Below are 15,447 nucleotides of genomic sequence, written 5' to 3'. Positions count from 1 at the left end.
AATGAGACAACCCGGGGCCGAACGGATCCTGATTTGACTCAGAGCCTGGGCCCAGGGTGTGAGTGAGATGACCTTGGGCCCGCCAGATCCTCATTCGACCCAGAGCCCAGGCCCGGCATGGAACCCCCTCAGCAGAACTCCCTGCAAAGAGGTTAGAGGCAAGACCCACTCAGCTGATTTAGGAACAGAACACCTTGCCAGAGTGGCATAGAAGGTTCACCTCCAAGGGCTGCAGCAGGAAGAAGTGGAGCACAGCAGCCAGACCCAAGCCACACCCACCTAGAGGAGTCTGAACTTCGTAGATCTGGACCTGGTGCTAAGGTAATAACTCTATCTAAGCTCTACACCAAAGGTCAGAAGACAGTTGTATACAAAATGATAAAGAGAAGGATCAAAATGCAGTCTCAGGCACTGAGTCCTCCCAGAACAAATGCAGAACACACTAGCATAGAAGAAATTGGGAATCACATACCTGAAATCTCTGAAATAATAGCGTTGGAAGTAAAGAAACAACTGCAGAAAGGTATAGAGGAAATCAGATCAGATATAATTTCTAAAGTAAAAAAAGAAATGATAACTATAATGAAAGAAGTACTAAGTGCTTCTAAAGAGGACACTGATTAAAAAAATAGAGCAGAATATAAAAATGATGGAATCCTTGAATAGACAATATAGGAAAGAAATAGAATGCATAAAACAGGTTCAAAATGATATACAGGAAATAAAAACCTCAATTGCAAGCTGGCAAAACCATTTGAATGAAAGTGAAATTAGGCTTTCAGACCTTAAAGACACCATTGCAAGCTAGTGAAAAGGTAAGAAAAGATCTCTTAAAAACAATTAGGATGCAGGAAAAACTAATTCAATACCTGCAAGACGATGCAAAGATGAACAATGTGAGACTAATAGGCATCAATGAGAAGGAAGGAGTCAATACAAATGATATAAAAAGAATATGGGCAGAAGTAATAGCAGAAAACTTCCCAAATATGGGGAAACTATGTGACATTCAGGTAACCGAAGCAGATAGAACTCCAAATAATATCAACCCAATTAAAACTACACCCAGACATAAAATAATCAAGATCCCAGAAATTCAGCACAGGAACAGTATACTAAAAGCTGCTAGAGAAAAGAAACAGATCACGTTTAAAGGAAAACCCATCAGAATAACAGCAGATTTCTCTTCACAAACCATCAAGACAAGAAGAGCATGGAGCAAAGTACTTCAAGACTTGCAAGAAAACAAATTCCAACCCAGACTGATATATCCTGCAAAACTCTCTTTCAAGTATAATGGAGAAGTGAAATACTTCCATAACAAGGAACAACTAAACAATTTCATGATGACAAAGCCAAGCCTACACAAATTACTAAATGATGTTCTAGAAAGAGAGCAAAATGACCACAACTCCATGAATGAGAATGGAAAGAACCCACCAAATAGGGCAAACAAACACAGGAGAATGAGAGGTATACAAAAGTAGTCTTTCAGTTATTCTTTTTTTTTTTTTAATTTTATTTATTTATTTGTGTGTGTGTGTGTGTGTGTGTGTGTGTGTGTGTGGCCAGCTCAGCCCACCAGGGGGCGGGGCTGGCTGGCATGTGGTGCTGGGGGATTGAACCGCGGTCCCTATGCTTTGCTAAGCTTGTTCTAAGTAGGTGCTTTAGACCACTGAGCCATCTCACCAGCCCATAAGCTTGTTCTAAATAGGTGCTTTAGACCAATGAGCAATCTCACCAGCCCCTCAGTTATTCTTTTGTGTACAGCAGCAAAGTATTTCCATCAACACACTCTACAAATGGACTTCTCCTGCACCCTATGGGTCATGATTCCATCTGGGTCTACAGGGTGGATTTCAAGGAAATAGCAGCAGCTCAGTCCCACAAGTGACACCTGGCCAACATCAAGTGCCATAGAAATTATCCATGTCTACAGCACACCAGAACTTTGTGCGATATCCTATCCCCAAACTGTTAGAAGTGCTAGTCATTTATTTGCCATTCAGTATTTATCTTATGTTTTATTCTTAGTACTTTTTTACTATCATGAAAACTTTTTCTTAGTTGAACTGTTCTGAAACATTTAATTTTTAATTAATTAGTATTTAATTTTCTGAATATTGCTTAATCGTAATTTTTGTTTTAGGATTTATACTATATCTTTGACTAACAATTTATTTAAAAGACATAGTATATCTTCTCTTAGTATTAGAAACTTCCCCCCCCTTTGACATTTGAATTATTTATTTATTTTATTTCATTTATTTTGTGTGTGTGGCCAGCTCAGCCCACCAGGGGGCGGGGCTGGCTGGCATGTGGTGCTGGGGGATTGAACTGCAGTCCCTGTGCTTTGCTTAGCTTAGCTTGTTCTAAGTAGGTGCTTTAGACCACTGAGCCATCTCACCAGCCCAGTATTAGAAACTTTAAAAAGTATATTTCCATTTTCCGTTGACTTTATATTACTTAACTGTCTTTTATACACATATACACACACATACATATTAAAAAATAATGTGTGTAACCCGACATAAGATTGGCACTGTTTCATAGAAATCTTTAATGACCTTTTATTTTTATTTATTTATTTTTGGCAGAACTGGGGATTGAACTCAGGCCCTTGCGCTTGCCAGGGAAGTGCTTATTCCACTGAGCCATCTCCCCAGCTGACCTTTTAAATAAGGGTTCATCTAATATATTTTATATAGTCCTGTATAACTATCATTTTGAGAACTCTTTATTGTTCATCCTGGAGCATACTACAACTTCTCTTGCCTTTTGAATTTTGCTCTTTGTTATTTCCTATATCCTACATCTGGAGGTATTAGAATATGTCAAGTTTGTATATCTGGAAAATATTTTACTTTTAGTTTTTAAAAGTATGTTTGCTAAATATAAAATTCAGAGAGGTCAGATTTTTTTTTTCTTTCAGTCCTTTAGTCTAGTTTCTAACATACTTGTCTTTTTTTTTTTTTTTTTTCTTTCTAATGTGGAATAAGATGCTATTTAATTTTGTTCTTTGAAAGCTAATGTTTTATGTATATGATTTAATGATTTTTTTACAAGTTTTAGACAATTTCATTTTTGTGTATTTTGGTATGATTTTATTCAAATTTCTTATGCAAAAGGTTCATTTTTCTTGGAAATGTGGTGTTAAAAGTTCAAGTAAATTCATAAATTTTAAATCTTTAAATATTTGGTGCCTACCCCTTTCTACTTTGAGATTCTAATTATATGAATATAAGTTTCTTGATTTTGATACAGAGTGAACTATTACATGACTGATCTGTGATTTCTTTCCTCCTTTCTTCTTTTTTTCTTTTTGGTGGAACTGGAGATTGAACTCAGACCCTTGCTTGTCAGGGAAGTGCTTATTCCACTGAGCCATCTCCCTGGCCCCTCTTCTTCATTTTCATTTTGGACAATTTTTATTGTTATATTCATTTAAGTTTGTAAATTATTTACAGTGTGCCATCTATTAATCTCATGTGATGCTTTCATTTCAGAAATATTTTTCTAAAAATCACTCTTCTGCATATCTTTCACATTTCAACATTTGTCTACAATTTTTAATATGTAATTATTGATTTTCAATAAAGTTAATGGAAAAAAAAGAAAATCTATTATTGATACCAAGTGCAACAACAGAGTGGGAGATTTGCTTGAGAACTTGCCACTAATTTTGATCTCATAAAACCAACAAGAACACTACGAAAAGAACTTGTTTTCAAACTATATCCTCATTCTCTTCTTCATGGCAAGTTTCAATACCCTACTGAAATTTAGCAACAGCAATCTTCGAGAGAGGCACTATTACTTTTAAACAAACCAGCAGTTTTTGGGATCTAAGGGCAGTGAAATACAGAAAGCAATTCCCTGTGCTGTATCATCAAATATGCTTCTAATAGTTTTTCACATAAAACTGTTTTCATAGTGGGCCTGATGGCACAAGTCTGCAATCTTAATACTCAGGAAGATAAGGCTGTGAGTTCAAGACCAGCCTGGGCTATATAACAAGACCCTCTCTCAAATATAGTTTTCAGTTTACTGGGACATGCCTCTAAATCTACAACCCAAATGAAACTTCAATTTCTCTATATTATGATCATAAATCTCACTGATTAATAGCTTATACGGACATTTGCTTAACATACTTAAGTACTTGAAAACCACTGAACTTGTTACCAAATGGTCCTGCACTCAATCTGCGTAGGTAATTTATAAATATTGGGCCCTAGTGACATCAGCCAAAGACACTGGATTAAAGCTATTCTCTGTTTTGGAAAACAGACAATTACCAACAACACAGGAAGTAAAGATTAGCATATTTTTAAACTCTCTGCCATAAACCATCTGTCCTGTTAGGATGACCAAAGAAGATTATCTAGCCTTTTATTTATTTAAAGATTTCCTAATAGCAATAAGCAACATGTTTTCATTTTTCAAAAATTCAGAAAGATCTCAGCACAGCAGCTTATGGGAAGAAAGTTCATTTCTAATTAGATTCTTCTGAATTTAAAAGCAAATAAGCCCAGCCTTCAACTGCATTTTTTCTTTTTGCTACAAGAAGGCATCAAACAAAAGATAATGGAGCAAAATCCATGACTGGGAACTATCATCTATCTGTTGCTATTCTTAAAAAAAACTCCACCACAAAGTGCCATTGACACTTGGTGAACAGGCATTTACTATGCATTCTTCCTTTTTCAGCAGAAAACAAACAAAAAGAAACACTTAAGAAAATCAGCTTGAGGAAACCAGGTATGCAAAACTGAACTAACATGTCTATTTAAGGGAAGAGTCACCTTTCCTGAGCTAAGTTCTCTTAAGAAAGGGGTTTTGATAGTGTACTGATGAGAATTAGAGAATGTGTTGAGTCTGACATTTTGTCTACTAGATGTGACCACTACTTGGAAAAAAAATGATCTGCTTCTTCCTAAGGAGACAAAGTGAAGAATTACGTTCAAGGACAAAAAAGTTTAACTTCTTTCTATCATTCCAACCCTAACCAAGAAAATGAAAAAGCAAAGAACATTTAAATATGAGCAACTCAGAACTACATGCTCCGAAATTCTTCAATTCTTGTTTAAAATCCTTAAGAGAACGTGAGAAACTGCCTGGTCTGCACTGATGTAATTCATGCAAAAGCATTTGAGATGTTCTTGGTAGCTGGTGTAATAACCGCAGTGCTGATGCATAGAAGAGGAAAGCCACAAAAAGAGAGCCAAGCCATCTTGGCCGAAGTGCTTGTACAAGCAGCTTTCATAAGAACACTGGTAAATAAAAACAAAATAAAATAAAAACAGCTTAACTTAAATAAGAACTGCTCAAGTTCTGCATTCGCCCCCCTTTTCCCTAAATAACAAACTTCTTTTCTTCAATCAATTACATATATTTCACTATCTCATATAAGCATTTAACTCTAAATGCCAGAAAATTGTCTAACTCAAGAGCTGCTTTTCCAAAGCAAAATCCAACCAACAATGACACTCTAAATTCTTGTGTTTCCTACTTAGGCCACTACTTGTTTATTTTTTTAATCAAAAGAAACAAACTACCACAAAAGTATTCAGAAACTGCTAACGCAACAGAAAGAAAAAAATCTCAGTATCGTTTTACATCTGTTTAAAGAAAACAAAAGAAAACCACCAGCAATACTCCAACATTTGAACCAACAAATTCCTCATTCTGAAGGACTCTACCAAGCTTTCCACAAACTAAACTATTTGTGGCAGCTAAAAAGAATAGCTAATTATGTTGAGGACAGCTTTACATAATAAAGAAGAAACAACTGGAAAGATACTCCTTGTTTCCCGTCACTGAAGCCACTTAATTCTAAACCAGGACTTTAGTTTGGGCTAAGGAAAAGAAAATCCTCCATGTTTTTCCAAAATTATTTTCAAATAGTCCTCACAATAAACTTTGGGCTTCGCTTCCACCTTTTTTTTTTTTTTTTAAATCCAGGAGCACACTGCAAGGGAGTTACATTGATGTCTTGTGGCTTGCTATTTTTAGTGTCTCTGATCCTGGTGATTTCCACATTTTTTTTTTTTTTTTTTTTTTTTTTTAATTGTGCTTCGTACCGGATCTCATTATGCAGCTCAGACTCTTATTGATCTTCCTGTTTGCCGCCTCCCTAGTACTAGGATTATAGGCACGCACAATCACATCTAGACACTGTCCCAGACTCAGCATGCTGGGGGGCGGGGCCAGCATCTGGGCAGTATGGAGGATGAAACCCTGGTCCCTGCACTTGCCTAAGCAGGCGCTTAGTTCACTGAGCTATCTCACTAGCCCAATTTCCATAGTTTTTAACACTGTGATTTCAGAATGGTCCAGCTGTAATCCAATGGCATCAGAAATGCTGATTTAAGACAGTCCACCCTGTTCAATCTCTCTTAGTATCTGCATGCAGATGGATATATTAAAGCAGCAGGAGACAGAAGAAAGTCAATATAAAGCATCATAACACATCATTTTGATGGGCTACATAGCACTTGTTTTTCTAAACCAAGAGTCAAGAACTGACTGAGAGTTGCCTGGGATATGAAGTTCCTTCCAAAGGTCAATGAAACAGGCTTTCTGTTACAAAAAGGAAAGCTACTTTGTTCTACGAGCACAATGGTTTCATAGAAGGTAGAAGATGTACTGCAGTGACGATACATTTCCTGAGACTCCTGCAAAAACTAAACACAAGAGATGCAGGGGAAAGGATAAAAGATTCTGAGTCCCAAAGTTACTCATGTTTTCCACTTCCGGGCAAGACAACAGCTGTGGCTTCACACATGCAAATATGCACTACAGACTGTTCTTTAGGAAGCCAGGAGAATCAGCCAATTGCTTTTCCTCTTTTGGGAAGATAAACGCACACTGTTCCTTTGCTTTCAGATCTCTTGATTTCTTTCCTTCCTCTTTCTTTGTTTAAGAGGCATGCTGCACTAATGCCACTATGAAATGTGAAAACTTTTGTTTATATTTAAGTACATGATACAGAAAACATTTTTATTCATATATATAAAACAAATATTAGGAATCTTGTAAAAAAATGGTTTACTTTGTAACCATGGTCTCCTTTAATTACTATATTTAAAGACAAGTAAAAATATAAATAAGTAGACTAATAACAAAGATAATGGGCTGATAAGAAAATTTGGTAGTGATGCCTTTAAGGCTATGTTTAAAATGCAAGATTAAGGATGGGCAAGAATGGACTAAACACCTTGCCTAAGTGCGGTCTGATCCCCACACCACAAGCCACACCACAGGTTGCGCTGAGCTGCCCACCAAGGCCGGGTATGGTGGCGCATGCCTGTAATCCCAGTGCTCGGGAGGCTGAAAACAGGAGGATCACTACAAGTCCAAGCTGCGTAGTGAAACCCTGTACCAAATACATAAAATAAATAAATAAAATAAAAAAGCAAGATTAAAACTAGTGTTCTCAAATGTGGCATGGTGGTCATCTTTGTCCTAGTCAACATAACTTAGACGGAGTGTGCCATCATGCTTTGAGTGAAGCTCATCCTGGGGAAACTGTGGGCATTAATTTCAAGAATGCATCTATCAAAGATGCTTGTTGTGGCAATGCTGCTGGGAACACTGATAATGATTTGTCAATGGAAGCAGCTGCCCGTACGGCTCAGGTGATTATCCTGAGTCATCCAGCCAAATGTATTTTTAAATCTATGCTTTACATATACAAAGCCAAATGCCAGCTCTGCTTCTGTCCTGAGTTGTCAGAGCTCACACTGTTTCAAATTTTGCTAAGCTCAAGGAAAACTAATCACTGTTACGGTAAGCAGGTAGGAAACCACCCTAAATTCTTACAATTTGGTGATGATGCCATAGATGTATATGGTTCCTGGCAAGGTTATAGGTATCAAACTTCTGTGACTTTTAGGTTGACTACTGTCAGTGGCATAATGTAGACAACTACTGTGGGTATTTTCAATGCAGTTGTCAAAAAGGCTGCTGAAGCTAGCAAGCTCAGGAAATCTGCCCAGAAAGCTCACAAGGCTCTATGAATATTACTCCTACTGTCTACTGGTGTGAACTGGTGGTGGAAGAAGGGTTTCTGAACTGTTCATCTCAAACGGTCATTTGATAGCAAAAGACTGGCTAATGGTAACAGTACACTGTAAAATATCCAACAGGAAATGAAACTGTATGGTGGACTATTTCATTCTTTTCTTGCAAAGAATTTTTAAGTAAATGTTTTTTCAAATCACTACTCTAACAGAAACAACTTGACCAAAAATCTATCATAGGATTCTGAGCTCAACTGAAGTCTAATGAGAATAGAAACTGATTTAAATATATATAAATTAAAAACAAGGTATACCCTGGCAACCACCCACTCCCTATTAAACTATGTGGTTATTACATAGATGTGGCTGAGAATTTGAAATCCTGAATCAAATACCTCTTTCCTGTAGTTTTTCTTAATCAGTACTAGACTGCCCCCCCACCCCAAGAGACTTTCTAGGTGCTGCTCCATTATCCTTGAACAGTGGAAGTCTCCAACAATTCTACCAGATCTCTGGTGGTTGAGCACACATTGCAGTGACAAACTATGGTGCCCTCACGAAGTATGTGCTGGCCCTGGAACCAGGTGCGGTGGCACATGCCTATAATACCAGCAATGGAGAGGCTGAGACAGGAGGATCACTATGAGTCCAAGCTGCATAGCAAGACCCTATACCAAATAAATTAATTAATTAATTAATTAATTAATTAATTAAAAAAATAAAAATAAGCATACTTGATCTGACAAGAAATTGCTGGGCACCATGGGGTTTGAGGCTATGATGCTGACATACTTGTTCTGAAATAAATTGTGGTTCACGGGCAACAGAACATTGAAACTATCTGAAAAACATTATAGGCCATATTATGCATCTAGAAATAATTTCATCAAATGATTAAGGAAAACACAAACACAGCTACTTCTCCACATATATGAGGAACAGATAAGTGATGGCGTGGACAGGAAACTAGAAACCAACTTTCCTGAGCCACAACAGGCTCATGTAAGAGAGAGGAAGAAGCATGACTCTTACTTGCACAAGTGTAGGCGTCTTTGTTGGTAAAAGGTTTCATGCAGTGGGTACAGCTGATGGGACCCACAATAGGAATGGAACTGAAAGTGTGCCCATTGACAGTTTTCTTGTCTTTCTCCTTCTCTTTAGAATCTTTCTCCTTCTCCTTAATTTTCTCTTTCTCTTTTTCTTTCTCCTGCCAAAGAAAAGTATCAACAATTAATTGAACAATGGAAGGCCTCTTTACCTGAATACCTAGGTGGCATGTGGTCAACAGTGGTTGATGAATCTTTGGACAAAAGTGAGACACAATGTTCAGGCAATCATTTTATTTATTTATTTAATTAATTTTAATTTAATTTATTTTTTTTGCAGAACCAGGGATTGAGCTTAGACTCTGGCACTTGGCAGGGAAGCGCTTATTCCACTGAACCATCTCCCGGGCCCCGGCAATCTTTTTATTATTAACTTATGAAAGGGCAAGCTACATCAGAAAAATCATACAAAAACTGGACAGTTCTGGCAGAGGTTCATTTGGGGGTGATTTATACTGCAAGACACAATGCTCAAAGACACTAGAAAGAGGCCTGTAGTGCTAGGTAAGGGGTATTCTCTGTAACATGCAGCACCATCTGCATTGGAAGGAAACAAGCAGTTTAGGGTCAACTTTAGGCAGACAGCAGAAGAATGTCCAAACTGGTAAGAATAGATGGTGTGGGGAAGAGATGAAAATTACAGGGTGCTTAAAAATACGGACAATGGAGTCACGCTCAGGTTCGGATCTAAGCTCTACCACTACTACTTGTTAATGAAGTAACCTTGGACAGATTATTGTCTAGGTCTCAGTTTCCTTACTGGATTTTTTTTTTTTTTTTTTCCCCAGTAGTGGGGACCTTGCGCTCACTAGGCAGGCACTTAAACCACTGAACTATCTACCCAGCCCTCGAGTGGCTCTTTTCATACATACATACAAACATTCAAATGTGTGGTTATAAATACACAAATTATAAGTTCAGTTAAAAATATGCATTTATTTTTTAAAATTAAGTGAAATAGATGGAAGGGGAGGGGAAGAGTGAAAGTAAAACAAATTAAGCTGTTTTATGTACACATGTCAAATCCTCAAGATTAACAATCATTTTGTACTGTCAACATGTACTAACATTTTAATAATGTGAAATATATGGCAAGCATGTTGCACAGTGCCTGCCACATAGTTGAATAAGCAACATCATTTAACAATAGCTGTTATAATAATTATTCATGCCTCACTGAGAATAAGTTTTATTAGATTACTCTCCTAACTCAACAGAGAAATATCTTTCCCTGTAATGAAGGGAAAGACATTTTGATTTGAGATGGGAGAAAAAACTAAGGAGTAGCAAAAGGGTGCTGGTGCCAAGCAGAGCGGACAGAAAGCATGAAAAAGAAAGGAAACTACTGTCTTGGTCTCAAGCTAGTTCCATCATAACGGCAACTTCAAGAAAATGGGGACCCAGAAAAAGGAAGTCCCAAGGCTTTGACACTAACTCCTCTGCATCAAGGCCCAGAAAGATAGGAAAAATAGGCAGTGCCTCTGGTTTAAAGTAACTAAGATTCCAAGACCTGCTCCCCACTCTCTACTGTGAAAGCTACCTCCACTTCTGGTGATCCTCCCTTACCTGTCCAAGGGAACTAGAAAACTGATGTTTATGTAATGTTTACTATACACTCAGCCAAGTAGGTGCACTCTAGTGACTAAGGTTGTACCATGTACTGTACACAGCTCCAAGACACTGACTGGAACAGAAGTGACTAAATCCAGTGGGAAGAGGTGGCTAGGACTGGGAGTAAGGAGGTCTGGGTACCAGACTTCTCACTTTGTCACCTCAGGACACTATAGAAACCTGAAATGATTTGTAGACAGACCAAAGGAGTTGCATCTGAGTTTCATGCTCATAAGTTTCATGCTTATTATGTATGAAAATGAACAAAAAAGAATTTAAATCTGAAAAAGTTGAAGAAATACCTAAGAGTGTTAGGTCCTTGAATAAACATCTAAACAAAAGTCTGGGGCATTTATGCATCCAGGTATATGGAGATAATGCTCTTCATAAAGAGTTCTTTGAAAACACTGTTTGGCAAAGAATTTGGCTAGCTAATCAAAATCAATCTAACAATTTCCTTTCAAATCAACTGGACCACCAAGAAGCTCAACAGAGGTTTAAGAGTTTCTGGTTTGCCATATATACTACTGTTACAACCTAGAAAAATACCTGGAAAATGGGCAATTAAAAGTTAGTTATCATGATACTACTTGATGCCTTACATTTTAAGTTAATGCTTTCTTTTTTTTTTAATTACTTAATATGATCCAATAACTCAAAAGTGAGAAAGCCAGGCATTGTACTTGCATTTTTTTTTAAAGCTAGCTAAATACTGAATGGTTACAGTATTCAGTATATGGTAAAACATAATAAGCAATTTATAAGAATTTTCTAACAACTCAATGAATCAAATACTACTTATATCCATTTTACATCTGAAGAGGCTGAGGCTTAGAGATGTTCAAAAACATACTAGCAGTCACATACCAACAATACACACAGTAGAATTAAAATCCAGATCTGGCTGACCAACTCAGCCTTCCCTCACTTTGATACTGTATTATAAAGCAAAGAGACCATAAAGCATTTTCTGCTAAAAACCAGTCCACTATACTAAAATGGTAAACACTTCCTAAAACTTAAGATTCACGTGAAGTCCCTTGTTTACAAAAAACTACATGTAGAATTTAAAAGCCAAGGTGCTAGTCTTAAAGTATACAAAATATTGAGAGAAAAGCAAACTGTTTCACTTTATAAAACAGGAAACTGTTCAAAGTGAAAATCAATTAACTGCCTACGTACATAAGACTCCAACAGATATGAATAAAAATTTGTGTTTTTCAAAATAACTTCATTTCCACTAAATTTTGCTGAAGATTTTCTCATGTAAAATATTTTAAACTAAAAACATCTGCCTTTTTTGCTTAAGAAGGTTAAAACATGCGCCAATAGTCAAGAAAGCTACAACTATTCTTTCGTTCTCTGCAATGCTCTTCAAGTCTGAATAATAAATAATTTCTTCATCCTTTGAAACAATCCAAAATTATTCTTCCAAAGACAACAACATAACACACCAATTACACTGCTCTTTCTATTTTTGTCAGATTTCAGTGCTTTAGAGAAGTCACCTCCTTACCTGCCCATACTTTTGTCCTGGGAATCTCACTGTTATCAGGGGTACTTCAGACAGCCGACCCCATTTTACCGACATGATGTGGCCCCCATGCCAGGAAATGTGCTCTCACAGAAGGAGGGGCTCATGTGGGCAGGGCAGAGCGCAACAGCTTTGAGCTGCCATTAGCAAAACCATAAGAGGAAGCGAGAGAAGGGTTGAGAAAGGGAAGGAGGGAGGGCCAAGGCTGCTTGTTTCCTTAAGACGGTTTTTCATCCCTTCAGACAATCTTAACTATTTGTACTCTGCTGGGAGTGAAATGAAGACCAGGGAATGAAATGAAGCAAAATCCAGTGAGTGTGGACAGTGCTTATATTGCAATATGGAAACTCAATAATAAATGGAATATATCTTTCCTACTTAAAAACTTCCAATTCTACAAAAAGTAGAACTTCGTAAGAAATTTTTAAAACTAAAGTTGCCTAAGGTAAAGTTGTCACTAACTGTTCTCTGAAATTTGATTTGCCCGTGCCACAAAATTCCTTAACTATATGGTGTGGAAACAGATTCAAACAGCATTTTAAAAAGAAAGATACTGGCAACAACTACCCTACGATACTATGAACAAAAATGAGTTTCCATTTTCCCAATCCTACCCTTATGGTGGGTTACAATTAAAATTTACAATACTCTAGACAACTATGAAAACAGGCATAATTAACAATTATCCTACTATAGATCTTTAACCAAAGAATTAAGAAAATCATATTTAATACTGACTAAATTTTTACAAACACTAATGTACTTTAGTTGGTATCTTTGAAAGATTAACGGGAGTACTTCTTTTTCATACAAACCACAGAAACTAGGAGGTGTCTAAAACATTTCTAATCATCTTCTGACTGTGCAAAGAGGAAAGTTTAAGTAGAAAAAAAGAAAACCAGTAAGACACAATAGTTTAAAGAGTTACTTCACTCCATTTATGGACTTGAAGCAGATATAAATATGTGAATATTTTTAAATCAAACTTATTTAGCAAGAAACAGTACTAATTCTTCAAGACAAAAGCAGAAATCATTAATCTTCCCGTTGTACTTTTCGTTTAGGCTCCACCCATCTAAGAAATATTCAATACATTTATCTAATAACTTACACCAGTTACTGATGACTCTTAAAAGAACACGTTAAAGACTGGTAACTTCAGTTCTTACCTGAAAACTATATATTTATGTACCTATCTAGCTCCCTGTCTGCAAAATATATTACCTAAATATGTGAACCATTTGCCACCTAAACTTCTGGCTCCTCAGAATATTATCCAAGAACTGTTTATAACCACACTTTAACATATGAAATGTAATAAGTTTATATTAGTAGCTATAAGCTGTCCATGTAAATATATATATATATATATATATATATATATATATATATACCATGCATAAGAAAACCAGACATTTCTAAACCACCCTTTGATAAGAATTACAGGTGCTCTTTTAATATAATAAAATAATTCAGTAAATGCTTAATTTTTCTTTTCGGAAAATAAGGTTACATTATAGATGAATAAAGCAGATAGATGTTCATAGCATATATTTAAAAAATAAAAAGTAAAATCATCATTTTCATAGAATAATGTTGACAACTCCAGTAGCACTTTTAATTTTTTAATATTAGGGAGATGAACATTCAGTGGTTAAGAAAATGTAGAATTAGTATTATCATGTTAAAGATTTGACATTCATTTATATTTGTTATTTACAAAACAAACTTTCTAAATGTTAAAGCTCTATCATGCATTCATGGCATAGTAATATAAGGTTATGCTTGTGATTAAAAACTAAAGTGAATCTTATTATTTTAAATTCATTACAATAAAAGATTCACTGCCACTAACCCCCCTCAAAACACATTTATCCACTGTTCTTGCCGCTTGCCGAAGCAGTTCTGAAAGACCTCTTTCCATGAGTATCTTTAATTGTGCTCTCCTGGCCACTGCAATGTCATGAATCAATTTAAAAGGTTTACCTTTCATGCTGATTTTTAATTTGGGGAAGAGCCAGAAATCACACGTGCCTATACAGTGAGTAAATAAAATGGGTGAAGACACAATGTAATGTTTTCACACCTCTGCCTTTCTGTTGGATGGCATTTGGTAGTAGCATTCATCATTCTGATCAGAAATCATTAAGACAATCATAAAAGAAGACTTCCAAAGCTGCTTCAGAAAGTGGCAAGCATAATGTGTTTGCAGCAAGAGGGGGACTAATGGCAACATGTCTTTAAACATAGTAATTTTTTTGAAATTAACAAATTTCTGTATATTTTCATCAGACCCATTAATATAACTTAACAGAAACAGGCACTGCTTTACTATAATAAATATCTAGTACCTCTGATGACACTGATGAAAGCCAACCTGTTTTTTAGGAGGTTCTGTAACAATTTTTATTTAAAAGTTAACTAACAACAACTGTAAAAGATGATCTCTCCATAAACTTGGTCAACTGGGCACTATAAACATATGATAGTATAAAATGGAGTACAATCTAATATTATGAACTCTTAATTTTTTGAGCTTCCACAGCTAAAGACAGCACTGTTCCAAAGATAAAATCTTGAAGCCAAGACTGAAAGAGGAACCAGTATCAGTTGCAAGAGTGCTTTCATTTTGACAAAAGAGATGATCAGAGGTAAGAGGTCCACTGAACCTCAATGCAGCCAGTGACAACAGATACCCCTTTACCACAAATGACCTTTGCTTCTACCTAACTCTCCTCCTCCGAGAATGGGCAGGGAAGAATATCATGCCTGATAACAGATTTCAGTTAAGGGTTAAGTACAAAATGGCAAGTGCTATTTGCTAGAATTCAGAGAGGGTACTCTAATCCTGCCCAGTTCGATGACTGAAGGTTAATTCTTTGTGCTTCAAATTGTAAAATAAGGAAGCTAGCACAAGACTTTTTTTTTGTACAAAAGATCAGGTTCTAGTTTTTGCTGCTGAGCTATACCCCGGCCCAGGTTCTAATTTCTAAATCTAGTTTTCCATTGTTTTCTCCCATGCATTTGTTTTTTTTTTTTTTTTTTTTTTTTTCATGCAATAGTATAAACAAGATCATTGGTGTATTTACCACACTGTCTTTAAAGATCATACACTGGGAAGATGAACAGAAGAATCTCCACTTATTCACTGGCCTTACACTTAAGTTTGTTT

At 36.3% G+C, this 15,447-nt stretch overlaps 1 protein-coding gene across 4 annotated transcripts in view; it reads right to left on the bottom strand.

Moving 5' to 3' along the window:
- The window catches only part of Akap13 (A-kinase anchoring protein 13), a 209,532-nt gene that overhangs the window by 43,119 nt on the left and 150,966 nt on the right, over positions 1–15,447 (bottom strand). For all 4 annotated transcript variants that reach the window (XM_023710147.1, XM_023710150.1, XM_023710152.1 and 1 more), the window contains one exon: positions 9,057–9,231. In XM_023710147.1, the coding sequence (XP_023565915.1) occupies positions 9,057–9,231 (175 nt within the window). The remainder of the gene's footprint in view (positions 1–9,056; positions 9,232–15,447) is intronic.

Source organism: Octodon degus, unplaced genomic scaffold (genome assembly GCF_000260255.1).
Source record: "Octodon degus isolate 3935 unplaced genomic scaffold, OctDeg1.0 scaffold00002, whole genome shotgun sequence".
Classification (NCBI taxonomy): Eukaryota; Metazoa; Chordata; class Mammalia; order Rodentia; family Octodontidae; genus Octodon; species Octodon degus.
This window is presented reverse-complemented; position numbering and strand designations above follow the sequence as displayed.